The 21,874-nt window shown below is 43.1% G+C and overlaps 1 protein-coding gene across 1 annotated transcript in view; it reads right to left on the reverse strand.

Moving 5' to 3' along the window:
- The window catches only part of ZNF143 (zinc finger protein 143), a 415,284-nt gene that overhangs the window by 7,682 nt on the left and 385,728 nt on the right, over nt 1-21,874 (reverse strand). Inside the window, exon 14 of the mRNA XM_086955969.1 lies at nt 11,603-11,764. Within this exon, the coding sequence (XP_086812095.1) occupies nt 11,603-11,764 (162 nt within the window). The remainder of the gene's footprint in view (nt 1-11,602; nt 11,765-21,874) is intronic.

Consider the following 21,874-nt stretch of genomic DNA (forward strand, 5'->3'; position numbering starts at 1 on the left):
CACTATCCTTTCAAGGATTATCATTTATTTTGTAATTAGAATATGTAGATCACATTAAAAAAACTTAAAAAAGGATCTCATACAAATACACAATATTAAAATACTTAAATCATTTTACTTTTGCTACAATAATAAATAAATAACAATATCTTTAAAAAAATCTGTCAACACAGCATTTCAGCGCAAGGGAGAATGGTTCACTCCACCTTCATCAGGACATATATTTTAAAACCACAGACTATATTAGACAGGGAAACTTAAGTTAATTGAAATTTAAAAACATAATATACAACTTCCTAGTGTACAATCAGCATTGTTACACACCTTGCACCCCCATTTTCTTGTGTATAGCAACATTAATTTCAGATTACATTTTCCTTTAAGGAAGGTGGATGTATTCACTTATCAGTTTACACATAACAATTACATGTTGCCGTTAGATAATAATGTCATTTAGTAATTTATTCTACTCCGTCTCCTATATGCTTTTGATTTTAACATATATGTTCTGATGAAGGTGTTGTGAACCAATCCGATATATATTCTAATTACAAAAGAAATTATCATCCTTAAATGGATAGCAAGACTGAGACTGTGGTATCTGAATATTGTTTTTCAATATTGTTGCATATGACATAAGGTGTGTACTCTTTCATATATGATGGTGATGTGAAGAAAGGAAGCGTAAAGACACCAACAAGGCACAAAAGGGAAAATCAATTTTTGTTTAGTTGTAAACTACCCTGTCTCTTTTGGCCAGTCTGGGTGACTCTCCTTTTGTTTGGAGTATAGTTCAAATACTGGTACACAATTCTGGGCACTAGAGAGCCATTCAAAAATAAAAGAAAATGCATTCCAAATAGCAAGAAACATCAGCGATATTAGTAAATATAATAGCAAATGTGGAAACTGAAGTTAGCTTTTACATTAAAACTGAGAAAATATTTCATTAAAAAAAACAAGTAGCAATGTACCCACAATTACACAAACAACTCTGTATAGAGACAGGGAAATTGGGAAGGAGAAACTCACAACATGTTGATGAAAGGGGAAGCCAGGATGGGAAATACGGACAATAATATGAACTGAAAATATAAAGTTAAACAATGAACATCAACACCAATAGTATAATGTATTTGTAGTCTAATGTAGTGTGAGACTGAACTATGTTAATCATGAATATTACTTTTGAGTGGGACTTGTGGCAAAGATGGAGGCAAGTCAATTGCCTGGCAAGAAACAGTACCTGGAATTTAGGAAGTGTCCAGACCATCTCCATGTCCCACATATGCACATCTTTAAAGGCTAGGGCTTCATTAGGATGACGGGCGGACTTTTTCCGCCTGCCACCCTATCGGTATCCTGGACCGTCCGCCATAAGGGCAGGGGTCCCGTTGGGGGAATTAGGATGTGCCCGCCACAGTGGCGGGCACATCCTTCATTTTTAACATTATGGCGGGCGGTGCACTCTGCACCGCCCGCCACAATGCTAAAAATGCATTTACGCATTTGCATATACAAAGCGGCAGGCACTGCGTGGTGCCTGCCGTTTTGTACATGCAAATGAAGGGGGGTACCCCCCCCCCCCCTGTGCACCCTCACCTCGGCCTTCACCAGGGGGGCCCGCAGGGGCCCCCCAAAGCAAAGACGGCCTGCCTTTCTGTGGCGGCATCGCCGCCACGGAATGGCACCTATTTGCACGCATCATAATATGGCTGGCAGTGTCCATTAGACACCGCCACCATGGTATGCCCTTTCCGCTGTGGTCGCAAGGCGACCGGGGCGGAAAAGCGACGGACGGTCTTTCCGTCCGCCGCGGTCTACCCGCCATACTACTATGGCGGGGGGAATTTGGGAAACAGTGTCGAGCGGTTGCCTCCGCCAGGCCAGTGGTGGCTACCAGCAGCCTGGCGGAGGCAATCCGCCCGACATCGTAATGACCCCCTAAGACTTCAAACAGGTTTACTCTACACAGCCTACTGGCATTTGAAGTAGTTTAAATATATTTCGCTAGACCCATGTGGCAGATTGAGACAGGTTTTCCTCTCTCACCAGTAACAAGCAGAAGTAGTGAAGTATGCCATGCAATGTAGCTAACCAAATCTCAACACAAAACAAAAAAGAAACCTTTGTAAAAGTTTGTTCAAGCAGACAAACAAATAGGAACTCATAATTAGGGCTCCCAGTTTTATGGTATTTTTTTAAAAAAAAAATTTTTTTAACATTGCCGTCTGTATTTATCCATATTTATTTTTGGGGCATTTTATCAATATTTGTCCATATTTTGCATAAAAAGGAAGTTATAAAATTGTACATTTCCATATTATTTACCTGATAGAAGCGCATTCATACTTTGATGTCTGTCATGTTTTAGCTATTTAAGCTGCCAAATATTGCAGACCAGTATATCCACTGGTAAATACTAGCATTATACTACAAATGTATCTTGACATATGCCGTTCTTTAAAGACATTTTATCGTGTTTTTTAATTTCCCATGCTGTCCATATGCTCAACTGATGAGCTATAATTCATGAAAGACCGCACAGAGTCACTTAAAAGCAACACAATTTTCTGTATTTTTCCACTTTTAAAAATGAATGCAGACTGAAAACACATTGTTTTCTGTCTGTATTTATCTGTGAAAATTTGTAAAAACGGAAAACAGGGAGCCTTACTCATAATCAATACACAATATCTAAGAACACATTCTGCACACCTGAAACAGGGAAACTGTTCCAGTATGATTATCTGTTAAGTCATAATGAAAGAGATATAAATAATAGAACTCTAAAAGAACTGGATTTTAAATCTTAAAGTCGACAGGAATATTAACCCCTTCGCTGCGGCGGCTATTCCGTCGCAGCGCTAAGGGGGAGGCAGGGCTGCGCGGCGCTCCCGTGCTCGTGACGGAACCGCTCCGTCACGGCCCTCGGGTGAGCTGTGCTTGTGACGGAACGGTTCCGTCACGGCCCCGCGGGCTCTTTAGAACGTCAGCTCAGGCACGGAATTTGCGCCGCGCAGGCGCGGTGAGCGGGCCGTGACGGAACCGTTCCGTCACCAGCACAGCCCACCTGAGGCTCGTGACGGAATCGTTCCGTCACGAGCATGGGAGGGGTTAAACCTCTGTTATGCCAGGGCAATTGCTATTGTGCCATATGGGCTGTTATGTCAGATCACAGTATCCAATGTGTTAATGAGAAAACCCCAAACAGGATATAGGATTTTAAACTGCAGCCTGGCGGACACCGGGATCCCTAATGTGACACCCACACCTCCTGAAATAAATTAAACAAATGGCACTCTCCCAACTTATTAAAGATCATATATCAGGAGCATGTCCATAGAGAAACAACATCCCAGACCCATTTGAATTTATATTTATCAAACAAAAACAAGTTAGAAATGTAAAAACATACATAAAGCATATTGTGAGGGAGTCCTAAAGGAAGATATTTTAAACAACAAATATCCATACACAAAATATGAGTTTCAGTTTCTGTGTGTTAAGTCATAATTTGTCTTAGAAAAAAACTAGCACCTTAATTCTCCTTGATGAGACACTCTGGCCCTGTCACCACTCAAAAGGTTAATTCTTTAAGATGTTTTCCCCTTCGCTAAAAAACATAATTGTGCAAAATGTGCCAAGTTCTGCAATCACAAACTGAAATAGTACAATTCATAAGGGATGAGCACAAAACAGCAGCAGACAACCCCCTATCGATATTCAAGTATGAGCATGATCATGCTGGCTACAATGCTTCCTGGGATCGAATATGAAGACTGCAGGGTAAAAGCACTCCACTATACTTGATTCTGTGTTTATGCACATATAAGGCTAGGTGAGAGATCAAAGCTTTGAAGCTTGACAATTAGTCTTAAAGGAACAGGCACAATATTAGAAACCTGTGCTGCACCAACCTGGCCGCTCACTTCCATAAAAATCAAGAGGTCTAACACATACACCTCTTACATACGTCTGCTATACCTAAGCAGTGTAGTGCATGTTAACTTGGGTATCCAGTTTTAGGTTTAAACCTGCAATAACTGATAAAACCCCACCCGAAAGGGGAACCACACTCATCAGTTTAAACATATATACACTGATAAACATCTGCACAATCACAAACTAAAATGTCATTCAAAGAAAGGAAAGTAAGATAAACATTGGAAATGCAATAGGTCTCGCATTAGAAAAGTTGGAGCTATTGGTTTTGTAAATGATTATTTTTTTATGTGTTGGTCTTGAAAATAGCCAATTTAATAGCTTTGTCATTTACAATGCCAATACTTTAAACTTTTTCAAATGTGACACCTATAGCATTTGTAATGCAACATGTTTTGTATGTACGTGACTTAGATGTATTCATCTAACAAATACAAATGGCTTTTAATTTTTTTTAAATAATTAATATTGAAATAAAAGTTCTTGTAATTTATAATAGCAATAGCTTAAAATATTGTAAATAACTTTTGTGCCTACAATATGTGCCAGTCACACAGGTGCCCTTACATCTCTATGCCCACTCTATGCAAAGGCCTAGGTGTCCTATGAAAAATACTGTGTTAGGTCGTGTGTTAGACACACAACTGGACATCTGCGCCGAGGATTTGTACGCAGATATTAGAAAAAAATGATAAAACCTCTGCTTCTCTCAAACCCAATGTGCACAATGTTGTAGGGGGTGGACGTTTTAGAACAGCCTTGGAGCAAAGACGAGCACACCGACATCACTGAGGTTTCTGTGTGTCCTCGGTATTAGGTGAAGTGCGAAAGCCTCTATTCTTCCGTTCAGGAAGGAGGAGGAGGACACAGCTGTAGCTGTAGAGGTGCATTCAAGGTATAAGAAATTGCACACAGAAGCTTCAATGCCCACTTGTACTCAAAGCACTTGTGGAAATCAATTTGCGGAGTTGGGATTTCTACCAACCAATGGGCCTTTTGGATCAAAATGAACATTTTGTTCTCTGCTGTTAAATTGCATGCCTGGTGTCAGCTGATTACACTGTTCTGGCATAGACTTAGTATTATCACAGCCTGGCACTGTTACTGTGTTCTTTTCTAAGAAAAATGATGTGGTGTGCCTTGAAAATATTTGTGTGCCCATCACATTTTCGGGTCATAAACAAGAAGCGCTATGGGCTGTGGTAACCGCGCGTTAGGAGCTGTATAACACAATGCAACAGCTTTCAACAGAAATATTTCCAAATCTCTCAATTCTTAAACTTGTCTGCTACTATGACGCAATGCTTCTGGCTACACTATTTTTTAAATAAATCTGTAATAAATTAGTGACATTTAAAAGCTGAATGTTCAAAAACTCTAACCAACCTTCTGTTGGCCAGGGCAACGTTCTCACATGTGATGTTTTTATCGAAAAATGTGTGGATAATGTAATCGGAGGTCCGACTAAGGAATGTCGGGAACGGGCGAGAGCCACAGCACACAACTGACTGGACTCTGAACTTATCCCATTTGCTTATCGAAAAATGTGTGGATAATGTAATCGGAGGTCCGACTAAGGAATGTCGGGAACGGGCGAGAGCCACAGCACACAACTGACTGGACTCTGAACTTATCCCATTTGCATGCTAGCTCACAATGCTGCAAAACACGGATCATAGCGCTTTAAAGGGATACAACAATATCATAACATTGTAAAACAAGTGGAGCACTTCAAGGGTTAAACAAAAGCATTTCAGTGCTTGTCCCTGCATAGCCACACTGAAATCCATTAGTCACGCGTTTAAACCTCCTCTGTGGCTTCACTGGAGGCTTTCAGAGTGCTGTTGTACATGTATTACTGGCATGAGAAAACGTGGGTCTAGCTTGATTATACCAGTAAACACTTTAACTCTAACCGTCGCTAAAATAACACACCAAAATAAACCGCCTTTTTTTCCCATATGTATTCCGGTACTAAACCAGCTACCTTCTTGGTCTGAACTTAGTTTTTCAAAACTTATAAGAGTAAAAGATACCAAACGCTTCTTTCCAAGTCACAAGAATCATTTTTTACAAATAAATATTATTTGTGCAAACAAGTTATATTTATGAAGTAAAATGGATCGAAATGAATAGTGCAAATGAGAAACCCTCGGTCCAAATGTGTTTGTCATGTCATTTTAGCTGCCAACAAAGAAGGGAGACGAGAAAGAGAAATGAATTGCGAGCGATGAGAGAGGGGTGAGGAAAATTATAGAAACAACAGAAGAGAAAGACAATAGGGGAGCTGCAGAGAGGGAGGCGACACACCGAGGAAAGAGATTCATAGGAAAGTGAAAGGGAGACAGTAAAGGAGTAGATTGAAATTCGAACACAGAGGGAGAAACAAAAGGACCATGGATGGGGAGAGACAAAAGGGAGGAAGAGAAGGGCGGACACCACAATGCTGCGAAGCCACCCCAGGACGTACCCACGGCCCATTCGCCTGTCACACCTGCAAGTTCACCTACTTCAGGACCCTCTCCAAATCCACTTCCTCCAAACATAGCTCTGACTCCAACCACCTGAAGTGCATCCTGCTAAACACCCGCTCGATCCACAGACACGCCACTGAACTCTGGGACCTACTCGACACTGCGTCACCGGACATCGCCTTCCTTACAGAAACATGGATGAACACATCATCAGCACCCGACATCGCCATAGCCATACCGGACGCTTACAAGATCATCCGAAAAGACCGCACCGTCCAAACAGGAGGAGGCATAGCCATCATCCATAGGAACACCATCAAAATCACGGCCAGCTCCGACGACAATCTTGCAACCGCCGAACATCTCCACTTCCAGATCCATACCGACCCTAGGACCACACTTAGAGGCACACTCATCTACAGGCCTCCAGGAACCCGCACTCAATTCAGCGATGACATCACTGACTTCGTCAGCCACATGCCCTCGCCTCCGAGAACTACATTCTATCAGGAGACCTCAACTTCCACCTTGAAAACAAACACGACAGCAACACCAACTCCTTTCTGGACAACCTGGCCAATCTCGGACTCAAACAACTTGTGGACACCCCCACCCATGTAGCCGGGCACACGCTTGACCCTATCTTCACCTCCAGCAAGCACATTTCCTTCGACCGCACCACAGCTCTCCATTGGACGGACCACAGCTGTGTTCACTTCAGCTACAAAACCACCTTGACCCACAACCGCCCACAACCTATTCCTCGAAGAAACTGGAACAAAATCACCTCCGACCAACTCCTCACATCACTCAACCAAAACCCTCCCACCCTCTCATTGGACCCAAACCAAGCGGCCACCAACCTCAAGCAATGGATCACCCACAGCGCTGACGAATTAGCACCCCTGAAAAAGCACCAGATCAATTCAGGCAGCAAAAAGGCCCCCTAGTTCAATGATGACCTTAAAAAATCCAAGAAGCTATGCCGCACCCTAGAGAAAACATGGAGAAAAAACCCAACCACCGACAACATGGCCACCCTGAAGGCGGCCACCCGCAAACACCACCAACTGATTTGATCCACCAAGAAATCAGCTTTCAAGGATCTTCTCGACAACAACGCCCACAACAGTGAGGAACTTTTCAACATCGTCAAATAATTCACCAACCCCGCCGCAGCATCTAACGACTTCACTCCCTCCCAAGACCTCTGCGATGCGTTATCCTCCTTCTTCTACAACAAAATTGCCGACATTCACAACAGCTTCGAGAACACTCCCTGCGAACAACCCTCCCCACCCCCCTCAGATCCTACACCGCCAACTAACAACCTCAGCGCCTGGAACCCAATCACCACCGAAGACACCATCCGCCTAATGAACTCAATCCACTTTGGCTCGCCAACCGACCCCTGCCCCCGCCACGTCTTCAACAAAGCTGACTCCATCATCGCACCCCATCTCCGTGATATCATCAACTGCACATTCAACTCTGCCAACTTCCCAGAAATCTGGAAACACGGCGAACTCATCGCCCTCTTGAAGAAACCCACAGCAGACCCCTCTGAACTTAAAAACTACCGACCCATATCCCTCCTCCCCTTCCCCGCCAAAGTCATTGAGAAAGCCGTCAACACCCAGCTCGCCGCCTTCCTTGAATCAAACAACTCCCTCGACCCCACACAGTCCGGCTTCCGAGCCAAACACAGCACCGAAACCGCCCTCATCGCAGCTACAGACGACATCCGAACGCTACTGGACAACGGAGACACAGTGGCCCTCATCCTACTCGACTTCTCCGCCGCCTTCGACACAGTCTGCCACAGCACCCTTATACAACGCCTCAGCAACATCGGCATACAAGGAAAAGCCTTGGACTGGATCATCTCATTCCTCGCCGGGAGAACTCAAAGAGTCCGACTTCCCCCATTCAACTCAGAGGCCACTGAAGTCATCTGTGGAGTACCACAAGGATCATCACTCAGTCCCACCCTCTTCAACGTTTACATGAGTCCACTCGCCTCCATCGCGCGTCAACACAACCTTAACATCATCTCTTACGCCGACGACACCCAGTTAATCCTTTCCCTTACCAAAGACCCTAACACCGCCAAAACTAATCTTCACGAAGGCATGAAAGAAGTAGCCGAATGGATGAAACACAGCCGCCTAAAACTCAACTCAGACAAAACGGAGGTGCTCATCCTAGGATCCTCCCCCTCTGCCTGGGACGACTCTTGGTGGCCTTCCGCTCTGGGCACAGCACCCACACCCACAAACCACGCACGCAACCTGGGCTTCATCCTAGACTCCTCCCTCTCGATGTCCAGACAAGTCAACGCAGTCTCATCCTCCTGCTTCAACGTACTTCGTATTCTCAAAAAGATCTTCCGCTGGATCCCCCTCGAAACAAGAAAGACTGTCACCCACGCACTGGTCACGAGTCGACTGGATTATGGTAATACACTATGCGCCGGAATCACAGCAAAATTACAGAAAAAACTCCAACGCATCCAAAACGCATCAGCAAGACTCATATTGGACATCCCTCGCCAAGATCACATCACCGGACACCTAAAAGACCTCCACTGGCTTCCCGTCAACAAGAGAATTACATTCCGTCTTCTTACCCACGCACACAAGGCCCTCTACAAACTAGGACCCGAATGCCTCAACACTCGACTGTCCTTCTACACACCCACCCGCCAACTTAGATCGTCCAATCAAGCCCTCGCCGCAGTCCAGCGCATCCGAAAATCCACCATGGGTGGCAGATCCTTCTCCTCCCCACTCACCTCCGCCTTACTCAAAACCACATCTCCTTCAGAAAAGAACTTAAAACCTGGCTATTCGACAAAAATTGAACCCCCCTTCCCCAAGCGCCTTGAGACCCTCTGGGTGAGTAGTGCGCTATATAAATCCCTGAACTTGAACTTGAACTTGAAGGCAGAGTGAGTTGGAAGAATGAAGGGAGAAAAAGCAAAGAAAAACAAGCAGCAATATCGAGAGGTGGTGGGGGCAGGGCGAAGGGTTAAGGGGTAGGGAGAGATGGCACAGGCTGGGCAGGTTGCGATCTGGGTGGCAGGCTGGTGGCCTGAGAGGCGTCCGTGAAGCAGGGGGCGGGGAGCCGAACCCTTTGATGTAGATCACGGCCTGGCGGCCGTGAAAAAAAGCAATTAAGGGAGGGGGGGGGGAGAGTAAAAGATACCAAACGCTTCTTTCCAAGTCACAAGAATTATTTTTCACATATAAATATTAGTTGTGCAAACAAGTTATAAGTTAGTGCAAATGAGTAACGCTCCGTCCAAATGTGTTTGTCATATCATGTTAGGTGCCAACAAAGAAGGGAGATGAGAAAGAGAAATGAATTGCGTCCGTGAAGCAGGGGGTGGGGAGCCGAACCCTTTGATGTAGCTCACGGCCGTGAAAAAAAGCAATTAGGGGGGAGGAGAAGTGATGTGCACGCGATTTGAGCTTGCTTTTCACGGGCACAGCATCAAATCGCCCCTTTAGTTAAGCTCTGGATAAGCCCCTATATTCTCGCAAGCTCAATGCGCAAGCGCATTGACAGACGAGACCTAAAAATTTGTCATTTTTATTTTCTTATGAGAGGCAACACAATGTAAATTTGTTACACAAGGTAGTAGCAAAATAACTGGTCTAAAATGATTTTGCTTGAGTTTTGAAATTTAGGAATGTCACTAAAATACTGTTTCTTCTTCCTTTCTGTCCTCCAGTTTTGTGTGTTTGGATTTAAGGTGCATGGTTTAGAAGCATGTTTTAGGTCTGATCTAAGAATTTTATATACTGTGGAGCATCTGAGAATATTAAAATCCTATTTGATCTTTTGGCAGTGTTCAGTTCTTTCACTGATTCGTGAAATGGCTTGGGCAAAAGAATAATGGCCAATATGTAGTTTCGCATTGACCCACAAACATAAAATGGGTAAAATCTTTAATGCATCAGCCTCTTTTTCTAACATCTCAGTATTGATAGTAAGTCACCTGCCAAACACTCCAGGCTTTAAACATTAATTGCAAGGTTTAGTGAAAAGTACCTGCGAAAAACGTGCTGTCATCGTGCACATGGGACAGTGGTGAAAACATGACTAAATTTTCCACTTACCAATAATCATAGCTACAAGGTGTCCTATTGGTATTTGTTATACCTGTGGCTAATCCTTTTTACCAACTGCACTTTGCTGTGGAGTTTTTGAGCCCGTAGTTACAATGTTAACAGCAAATTTCAAGTCCCAGAATATAATGTGATGTCTGTTAAAAGGTCAGGATTGACTTACAGTGAGACATTTGCCATGGGACACTTAGCAGCTATGAATGTCCACACAACAGCAGCACCCCTTAATGTAGTCGGCAAAGAGTGCAGAAAAGCAGTGTTGAGCATTCAGGCACCTTAGAATGCAGGGGTACAAATTAATCTGGCGTAATTCATATTTTTAAAGATTTTAGTGGGTATTATGCTGTTGACAGAGTTGAGCAGCTCTACAAAACCATAATCTTTAGTAAGGGGGTAGTGAATGACCTCCAACTGTGTCCAGGACTTTGTTTATTAAACATCTGAATATAGCACTCTTACTTTTACATTACTGGTCCTCTAAACTGACAGAGTTCTGGTAGAGTAAGTGTGAGATGTAATGAGGTGTGAGAGAGGGTTATGAGGGGAGAGTGTAATACACAGACTTTGTATGCTTAAAACAGATTAACATAAGTCCATTGGACATATTGACAAAGGGAAGACATTACATACCATGCATGACTTCTCCTTTAAATTATATATGTGCTTTATAACAATCACTGTAAAAAACAACATGCTTTGTAACCACTGGTAAACAAAGTTTTTGTCAATTTTGGGGATTATGCAGCTGGATAAACACAGATAAGCAATGATTTCAAAAGATTTGATAAACACAGAAAAACACTGAAATCCACAAAAAATAAACACTGAAAGTAGGGCAGTCTAATATTAACACAACCATGCCATTATATTCCCCTAATCATTAGACTTTACAACAGGAGAAACATGATTCCTGAATATGCACTATGTGCATCTGTGAACATATTATCTATCTCCATCTTTGAATGACACATTTGTTTATTCACTGCCGTATGGGTGAACATACAATAACCTTTATTGCAGATAATATCAGAGTTAAGAGAAATAGTTTACCTGCTGTCCTTCTGTGTCCTCTGACGTAACCATTGCTACAGAGTGGTTTCCTGAAGAAGAGATGACCGCATCGTGGGTAGGCACCGTGATGGTTGTGCCATCTTGTGTTACCATAGTAATAGTGTTGCCAAGATTATGCATGTCTGCTTCAGATATGCTGACCTGAAACAAATCGAAATTGGAAAAATAAAAGGGCTTTGTTTCCAAAATTGCTGACCTGTGAGTGCAATATGCAAAAAAATTTCAAACAACTGACAAGATTTAAAGTTTTAAAGTTACAAATCAAAGAGAAGTACACCAAACTATTGCTTGCTGATGAGCATTTAAACAAAGAATTAACGCAAGGAAGAATTAAACTGGTTCTAATACGGTTACCTGGGTACAGAAACATGTAACCATGAAAAAAAAAAAAACGTAATTGGTTACTGGAATCACGGCAATATATTTCTGAACAAGGACGTACAACGGAAGCTATTCTGTTTTAAAGAAAAGAAAATTCAGAATTCTGTCAATCTGTGAGAAAGATATATATTTAGTGTAGCCTCGCTGGATCACTACTGCTCCCAAGTAAGGGATGTTACAGTACTCCAGCCGGGAAGGGATAACCTGAACAACGACTTTATGAATGTGGGCATCAAAAAAGCCCAGAATGAGTTTGAACCCACTTCGAAGCACTAAACAGGTGCCTGCCACCACTTTCGCCTATACTTCGAAGGTTAGTGCACAAGCCACCGTGACTCCAAGATACTTGACCACCGACTTGAGACAAGGGGGGAGTCCAAAGGGAAGAAGGCCACCAGTGGTCTCCCCAGGCATGGAAGTCCTTGCCTACGAGCAGGATTTCAGACTTGTTCGTATTCAGCTGCAAACAGTTAGCAGCCATCCATTCTGCTCCTGCCATCATAACTGATGGGAAATTGACCAGATCCAATGAGGGAGAGCCAGGAAAAGAGAACACAAGCTGGGTGTCATCAGCGTATGACACTAAAGCAAACTCCAGAGCTTTCACAACCTGAGCCAATGGCTGGCTGTAGATGTTAAACAAAGTAAGGCTCAGGTAGGAGCCCTGGGGGACACCGTGGAGTAGAGTGTGCCAGTTGTAGCTAAAAGACAGGGACACAACCTGGAAGGAGCGATCGGCAAGAAAGGAGGTGAACCAAGTTAGAGCAGAACCACCTGTCCCAAAGTCTTGCAGGAGCTGGAGCAAGATGTTGTGACATACAGTATCGAAAGCGGCACTAAGGTCAAGCAGAATCAGTACAGAGGAAGTGTCTTTAACTAAATCGCTGCGGAGTTGCTCAGTGACCGTGAGAAGAACCAACTCAGTGCTATGCAGAGACCTAAAACCATTCTGGGAAATATCCAAAATGGGATTTTCTTCTTAAAAGTTGGTTAAGATGACATTAACAGGGATCTCTGTTACCTTTGCGGGGAATGGCATAAGAAAAATAGGGAAGAAGTTTTACGGTTTGGAAGAGGCCAAAGTGGGTTTTTTCAAGAGGGGGATAACTTTAGTATGTTTATAAGAACTTGGTACAAATGCTGATGTCAGTGAAAGATTGACCAGTTTGAGACAGAGTGGAGAGAGGCAGTCCTGAACTTTCAGAAACAGGTCTGCGTGAGAGGGTCGGCCGGTGAGCCAGATTTAACTTTCTTCCATAAAGTGTGTTTCTCTGACAGGGCCATCGGGGTAGGGAATGTCCCCGTAGCAAGATAACGCCAGTTAGTCTAACTGGACAGGAGTCAGTGAAATTATGGACGAAGCTAGAGTTGATGTTTTCTACTTTTTGATGAAGTATCTTGCCAACTTCTCACAGTGGTCATTTGAAACTTCCATTTGCTCCACAGCAAGTACAGGTTTAGTTAGGCTGTTAAGGAGAGATTACTTTTGCAGGATTATTACTATTCTTTATTTCGTTGGCAAAGTATTCAACTTTGAATATCTTAATCAATTTGTGGTATGACTTAATGCAAATCTCTATACAATACTTTTCTTGAAAAGTTATGTGAATGCCTTCAAGAACGTTCCAGAACCTTTCAGTTCTTTTTGGCCAAAGTCAGAGATTCAGTGAACCAGGGGCAGCCTGCTTTTCCCTGCCCAGGGCCATTCTAATGGGGACAAAGGTGTCTAGCGCAGAGCACAGCTAATCCTGGACATTGTTGTTTGCATCTTCCACACTGAGTTACAGCAACAGGCACCGCATCTTAAGAAATTCTGGAAATTGTGGGACACTGAGCTTATGCCATGGACTTTTAAAACTAAGGACTGAGTGGGAAGGCTGATTCTGGCCTCCTGGGCATATGGACACAGAGAGCAGAGAATGATCCGTCCGAATCATAGGAAGAGGGGTAAGTACCTTCAAACAATAAAGTTTAGAAAAAACTGTATCCAGAAGATGCCCCGCAGCGTGACTACAGTGAAATATGCATGTGTGCAAATCTACTCCAGGTATTGGGTTTTAGGTGGGTGTTCTTATGTTAATTCTCAAGCAAAGCATTCACAAGCAAAAGCCAGTAAAAACACCAGCCATTGTATAACAGAAGTAATAAGAAAGGTGAATGTTCTACTCATCTGGACAAATATTTTTTAACAGAAGAAACATCATAATTGTGAACATGATGAGAAATGGAATATAGATATACAAATATGGACAGGAATAATGAAGAAGTTAATAAAGGTAATGAGGGATTTGAGAATACGCTGATTAGAATGTACTGGAGAACAGGAGAAGGTTAACTGCGAAGATGGAGAAGGCACCATTGAGTAATGTGGACTATGGAGCAATGATGAATAAAACCATTCTTACAAGAAAATCAAAGATGCAGATGTGTGTTACAGGCACATACATCACTTGTGCAAACAGAATTAACAGGTTACTCATTGCGACTTGCATGCCTTGTATAACATTTAAAAGGGTAGTAATAACAAACCCATACAGAAATTGTGTGAAGGTAAATGAAGATTTTACAATCTATTTTTTCTGCCTCCTTCATCATCGTGATGTACACCAACGGGTTGCCTGGGCTACAGGCCACTACGAGTGTGTTCTCAGCTGTAGTATCATATATTCAGTATTAATCATTAGTTTGATCCCCCCCCCACATCCCTCAAAGAGATAAACTCACTTATTCACTAGTAAGGGTTGGTTGAGTGGCCAGTACGCGCACTTGTAGGAAATTGAACATTCCTATATTTCACCCCCAACAACCTCCCGGGTGTTAGATCATGTGTGAGGAGGTACACAGAATTTCATTATCACATTTCTATCTTTTGTCAAAGAGTAAAATTGCCAAATAACTTCCACTCATAGGGATATTTTAATTTAGAAAAGAAAACTCTTTACCAAGGCTACAACCGTATCAAGAGGAAGACTATGAATGTACGTACTCTCTGGAGCAATCTGTGCTTGAAGGCAATCACAGTTAGCAAGTATTTCCTCCCCTGAGCTGTATAAATACTCCTTTGGAAAATGTTTGTCTCTTGCTCAATACCAATCATCTCCATGCTGGTGGCGAACCATTTATGGCTAAATGGCTGGTCTTGTAACTTAGTAGATGCTCAACAAGCCTGTTTAAATCACTGCCTGTCTAACTAGTGAGAAGTCTTTTTTCAAAAAGAAGCCTTTTTGTTATAGATGCTTTATGGTATGGATTCAGGGTTTGGATATAGGAATATTTCGGGTTAAATACAGACCTATATACCGTTTCAAAATGGCGCCGTTCTTTACGACGTTCGAATGTGGTCGCATTTAATGTACAAATAAGATGAGTTGATTGGAATTGGCCCAGCATAGGAATGGCTATCTAGAATACAGACTTTACCAGCAGTCGATAGGCATTGATGTGGCGATTGAGTATTACCCAGAGAGCACGAGCAACATTCAAAGATGGCCGCGATGTTTAGAGTAGATCCCACGTGATCTTCCACGAGTGAGGTTAAGGGTCGCGGTAAGCCGGTCTGACGTATTCGCCTGATTGTAACTGGCAGTACACGGACATAGAACGTGGAGAACCCCAACTGTTAAAGTAAGTCGATTTATACGTAAGGCTCCTGCTGAATTTATATGATTCGAGTGTCTGTCGGGCCACATAGAGTTAATACCTCGGTACATTTTTAATTTTCAGGCGATTGACACGCTAATGTGGAGCCTCGGTGTAAGTATGCTTACCAAACCTTTCACATGCACATGTTTGGGGTGTTTGTACTTTAGATGAGTAAAGACAGTCAGAGAGGGATATATAAATATATAATTATGATTCTGTTGACTTTTACAGATCATATTAAAGACAGTGGCGATTTTTGTAAGTATTTAGAGGCTACTTTCCTATGGCTGTGATATTGTTGTACCACTACCGAGGATACTGATATTAGCTTTGCGCTATATTGTTTTCCCTATGCCCAGTAGATCAGAGGATAATTAAAGTTACGTGGAGAATCTGAAATTCTGGCTGGAACTGATAGGTAAAGTAACTGTATAATTTAAGTTTGGATATTAAAAGGTTATTATAACTGATTGGTGTCTAGCACACTCCCCCACATGTATTATTATGGGCTATTTTTTGGGGAACACTTTGGGTGCTGATCACTTAGTTGGTTTTAAAGTGAGTAGGCGATACCTCATATGCAGGGAATTTAAGGTTTTTCCTTCTTTTTGATTGTATTTATTTGTAGATATTGATGTGCAACTTGTCCGTCCTGATGATGGTCCCAAGGATTGTATAGACCAACGGGGGACCGAAACGTCGACAGTTAAACACTGTTTTGCAAATATAAAGATCATTGTTATGTGTCAGGTCCCAGCGGGGTTTTGAAAGTTCTGTCCCGAGATTTCAGTATAGAATCAAGGCAGGTACCAATCATTCGCTCTCTGCCTGTCATTGGAGGCAGAGAGTAGCGCAATCTAGACGCAAGGAAATATTTCCTGATTGTGTTACTGATTAGTTGCCTTCACGCTCTAGTCTTTTCTATGTCGGCCATTTTGTGCGCTCAAGCCTTTCTCTCGGCGCACTTCAACGGTCTTTTTCCTGAGGGATAGACGCTTCCTTCTGAGTGCGTCTTTTCGGAGCAGCCTTGGTCCTTCCCGTTCTGGTTCTGTGGAAGTTCCCTTCGCATTCCCTCTTGCGCTACAGACGTTAGTTTTTTGTCTGTGAGCGTGTTACCTTTCAGTCCCGAAATTTCGACCTCAACTTCTGTGCAGTTTACCTCTCCTCATTCAAGTACCTGGTAGGACGTAAACTTCTTTTGTGACACTTGTCTTCTGAGGGAGGTAAGAATTCAGACCTACTTTGTGCCTGTTCCGTATCCAGTGAATTCTCCAGAGACTTTTCAGTTCGTGTATATTCCCAAGGCACTCAGAACTTGTTTCTGTATTCAGTTATCGTCTGAGGCTGAGGATTGACAGCGTTTGTGATTTAACTAAAGACTTTCCTGAGCTAGAGACTCATATTCAGTGTTTGGTCAAGCAGCATTTGTTCTTCATCCTTCCTGAGCCTAGATGACATCAAGTATAGTAGTGTATTCTGATATGCATATTAATTATACAATATTATACCACCTTTAATTCAGCTGCTGGTTTTGGATATTCCTTGAACTGTGTAAAACTCGTCTACCTTACTGGAATACAAAATCTCTAGACTCAATATAGAGAGGGGCTAAAGTCCGCACACATTCAGGTACTTGCTATATGATAAATTCACGGAGAGCTGGGTGATTAGAGCCAAAGTGTAGTGGGGAACTGTAGTAATGTTTTGCTTACTTTTACAGGAGATGGTTTCCCTGAATGAAGAGAAGTAGAAGAATACTTGTGTGGCAGTCTCTCTGTTTGTTATCCACTTCCCCTTTCCCTTTCATTCCTGGGCTCAGAGTTCTCTGGGTACAGGGGTGTGGGGGAGTTGGGAAATTCTCACCTAGCGAGAACCTTCTGGCTGCCTGCTCCCACGGATTCAAAGGAATTCAGGTACGCTCATTGACAGATTGAAGTGCCTTAAAACATTTCTCTCCGTCTGGGCAGAATGGCAGAAGGTTTAGATGTTAAGGCTTTGGCAACCATTCTTGAGGATTTGCAAAAGCAGCTTTGTGAAACCAGGGAAGAGGTAAGGAAGTCCAATCAGGAGGCAAGTTATCTTAGGCAGCGGGTTGAAGAGCTTTCAGTGAGTCCCAGTCCTAATTTTGGGGCGCTTAAGTCTCCAACCTTTACTCCTACCTCTTCGTCATCCTCTGCGTTAACTACGCAAGTTGTCCATGCTATGTCCCCTACCATTCCTTTGGCCCCTCCAGAAAGATTTCAAGGAGATCCTCATAAGGCTCAAATCTTTTTGACTCAGTGTTCCCTGCATTTCCTTTGCAAGCCCATTTTATTTAAGGAGGATCAGTCTAAAGTGGCGTTTGTGCTGTCCTATCTTAGTGGTGACGCTGCTGCGTGGTCCATGCCTCTTGTCTCCTCTAATGATCCGGTGTTGTATAAATTTGAAGATTTCAAGGCAGAGTTTCTTCGAATCTTTGATCGTCGCACAATCTCTCAGACTACAGATAACGAGTTATTGGACCTGAAACAGGGTAACAGAGAACTTGTGGCGTATCTGACACAGTACAATAAATTTATTGTTGAAACCAATTGGCCTGCAGCTAAAAGAGCAGCAATTTTCTACAGAGGCTTAACCTCTTCGATGCTAATGACAAGGGTAACTCGTCATGAACTTTCCATTCATTTCAATGGAAAATGAATGTAAAATATTAATGGTGCCTTAGCAGCGAAGGGGTTAAGGGATGAGTTGAAGGATGGTTTGTCTCAAATTCCTAGAAGACCAACAGATGTCTCTGAATTAATCGACTTGGTCCTTCAAATTGATCAAAGGCAAGCGGAACGTCGAAGTGAGAAACGAAGGGACGTTAAACCCCTTCCGCCACGATTTGATCGAGTTCGTTCGGAGTCACCTAAGAACAGTGAAGTTCATACAAGTGAAGAACCCATGCAGATTGGCGCTGTTCGTGGCCCTCTGTCTCCGGAGGAGAGAGAAAAGCGACGTTTAGGGAAATTATGCATGTATTGTGGTCAGTCCGGCCATTTTGTCAAAGAATGCCCAAAGAAACCAAAGATCAATTCGTGGGTAAAAGACAAGCTCCACCAGTAGACGGAGTTGCACTGGTGGGAGCAGCCCCGGAGACAACTCCCAAGACTCAGCTACTAGCAAATGAATGGCAGGCTGTGGCCCCACATTTGATCTTGCCATGTACAGTATGGTTCGGTAAAGGTCGGAAGGAAAAGGTGTCTGTGATGTTGGATTCCGGTGCAACTGGAAACTTTTGTGATCTACAGTTGGCTAAACTGGTGGGGATCCAGTTTGAAAAGAAACTGAAGCCAGAGACGGTGCGAGCTGTGGATGGTACTGAGTTATCTTCTGGCCCAATAGTTTTTGATACCGAGGTCATTATCGTCATTGGTCCAGAGGAACATCGGAGTTTTATCAGTTTTAACCTAATCAATGCTCCGCAGTTCCAAATGATTTTGGGGCTGCCCTGGCTCACTGAGCATAACCCGAGGATCGATTGGGCCAAACGTACCATTGAGATGACTTCAAATTTTTTTTACTGAACATTGTTTTCATGCACCTGCAGATTTCCCTCCGACTACTATGTCTTCCAATTTGGCCAATCAAATGCCCATGATCTGCGTTGTGGAAGCTCCGGAGATTCCAGAAGTCTATCTCGATTTGAAGGAGGTCTTCAATGAAAAGGAAGCAAAGAGATTACCTCCTCATCGGGAATATGATTGCCGTATTGAGTTGGAGCCTGGAGCTACTTTACCATGTAGTCGCATTTATGCACTATCGGAACCAGAGAACCAACATCTTAAAGAATACATTGAACAGAATTTAGAGAGTGGTTTCATTCGACCCTCTCAGTCGCCAGTTTCTTCCCCCCCTCTTTTTTATTCCTGAAAAGGATGGAACCCTGAGAACTTGCATAGACTATCGTGCTTTAAATCTGGTCACCAAGAAGAACCGCTATCGGTTGCCTCTCATTTCTGAGCTCCTTGATCAAGTTAAGAGTGCTAGTATCTACACAAAATTGGATTTGAGGGGAGCGTATCATTTGGTGCGAATGGCGGAGGGTGAGGAATGGAAGATGGCGTTTCGCACACGACTGGGTCTGTTCGAGTATCAAGTCATGCCTTTTGGTTTATGCAAAGCTCCAGCAGCCTTCCAGCATTTTGTAAATGACATTTTGAGGGAGTTTTTGGATCGCTTTGCCGTTGACTATATTGATGACATTCTCATTTTTTCAAACAATTTGGAAGAACATGTTCAACATGTTCGAGTTATCTTAGAACGCCTGCTGAAGAATCAGCTGTTTGTGAAATTGGAGAAATGCGTTTTTCATTCAGCGAAGGTGGAATTTTTGGGTTTCATTCTTTCTCCCGAAGGTGTCAACATGGATGATTCAAAATTGGAGGCTATAAGATCCTGGCCTGCTCCCCGCTCCATCAGGAAATACAGAGTTTTTTGGGATTCGCCAATTTTTATCGGCGGTTTATTCAAAATTTCTCTGAGAAGGTCAGCCCAATTACTCGGCTACTAAGAAAGAATGAGCGTTTTGTTTGGGGAAAAGAATCAGAAGAGGCTTTTCAACTGTTAAAAGAAGCCTTTGTATCTGCACCCATTTTGCAACACCCAGATTTGAAGGAACCTTTTTTTGTGGAAGCTGATGCTTCCAATTTTGCTATTGGAGGCATTCTATCTCAGCGACAGAAACAAACGGGACAATTACATCCTGTGGCCTATCATTCTCGGAAGCTTTCGACTGCTGAAATAAATTACTCCATTGCAGACAAAGAACTTTTGGCAGTAAAAGAGGCCTTTAAGATTTGGAGGCATTATTTGCTTGGAGCTCAACATGTCATTACGGTGTTCACAGATCATCACAATTTACAGTTCTTAAAATCAGTCAGAACCCTCTCCCCTCGTCAGTTGAGATGGTCTCTTTTCTTTGCGGATTATGATTTTGTTTTGACATACAAACCTGGTTTGGCTAATGGAAAAGCAGATGCACTATCTCGTCTAAGCCTTGGAGATGTTACTGACAAGATTGAGGAGGGTTATATCATTCCACAGAATAAGATTGTAGCTGCTATAGTGGAGGATGAGCTGGAAAAGCGGGTGCGTGAAGCCTTCCAAGGAAAAGAATTCACAAATTGGATATCTGAAGGTCCTGAAAGAGAAATTAAGGATGGGAAACCATATTTTCAAGGGAAACTGTTTGTTCCAGGTGAAGAATTACAGTCGGAAATCATCCAACAGTTTCATGATCATCCATTGGCGGGCCATAAAGGAGCAGTCAAGACGCTGGATCTGGTGAAGAGGATTTATTTTTGGCCAGGCATGGAAGCGTAGGTTAGGCAGCACATCACCACTTGTGAACAGTGTATAAAGGGAAAGAGTTCTAGATAGCCACCTCAAGGGTTACTTAGGCCTTTGCCCGTAGCTCCTTCTCCTTGGCATACCATTTCTATGGATTTTATTGTAGAGTTACCCTCTAGTCAAGGTTATTCCGTAATCTGGGTGGTGGTTGACCAGTTCACTAAGATGAGTCACTTTATTCCCCTAAAAGGCCACCCAACAGCTTCCCAATTGGCAAATTTGTTTGTTCAACATATTGTGCGTCTGCATGGAATTCCTAAGATAGTGATTTCCGATCGAGGTTCACAGTTTGTTTCCCGATTTTGGAGATCTTTCTTGAAAAGATTGGGGGTTGATTCTCGTCTGTCCACCAGTTTCCATCCAGAAACGGACGGACAGACGGAGAGGGTGAACCAGGACTTGGAACAGTACCTTCGCTTGTATTTGATGGATCAAGAGGGAGAATGGCCCTCTCTATTGAGTACTGCGGAGTTTGCCTACAATAATTCCGTCCATTCTGCTACCGGATACTCCCCGTTCTTCCTCAATTCAGGTAGACATCCAAATATGTTAGTGGGAAGAGTAGAGGTTGAGGTACCTGCGGCAGAAGAGGTAATTCAAGATTTGCATAAGGCCTTTCAGTCAGCATCAGTTAATCTTTCAAAGGCAAAACAGGACTATAAGAAGCAGGCTGACAAGAAACGTAGGGAGAGTCCAGAATTTGAGGCAGGGGATTTGGTTTGGGTTTCCACTCGCCATATGCGGCTGGTGGGGTCTAGGAACAGGAAGTTTCAGCCTCGATATGTGGGTCCATATCCAGTAGTAGACATGGTAAATCCAGTCAGTGTTAGGTTGGCTCTTCCAAAGTCTATGAAG

The sequence above is a fragment of the Lissotriton vulgaris genome, chromosome 2_1, assembly GCF_964263255.1.
Source record: "Lissotriton vulgaris chromosome 2_1, aLisVul1.2, whole genome shotgun sequence".
In the NCBI taxonomy this organism is placed as follows: domain Eukaryota; kingdom Metazoa; phylum Chordata; class Amphibia; order Caudata; family Salamandridae; genus Lissotriton; species Lissotriton vulgaris.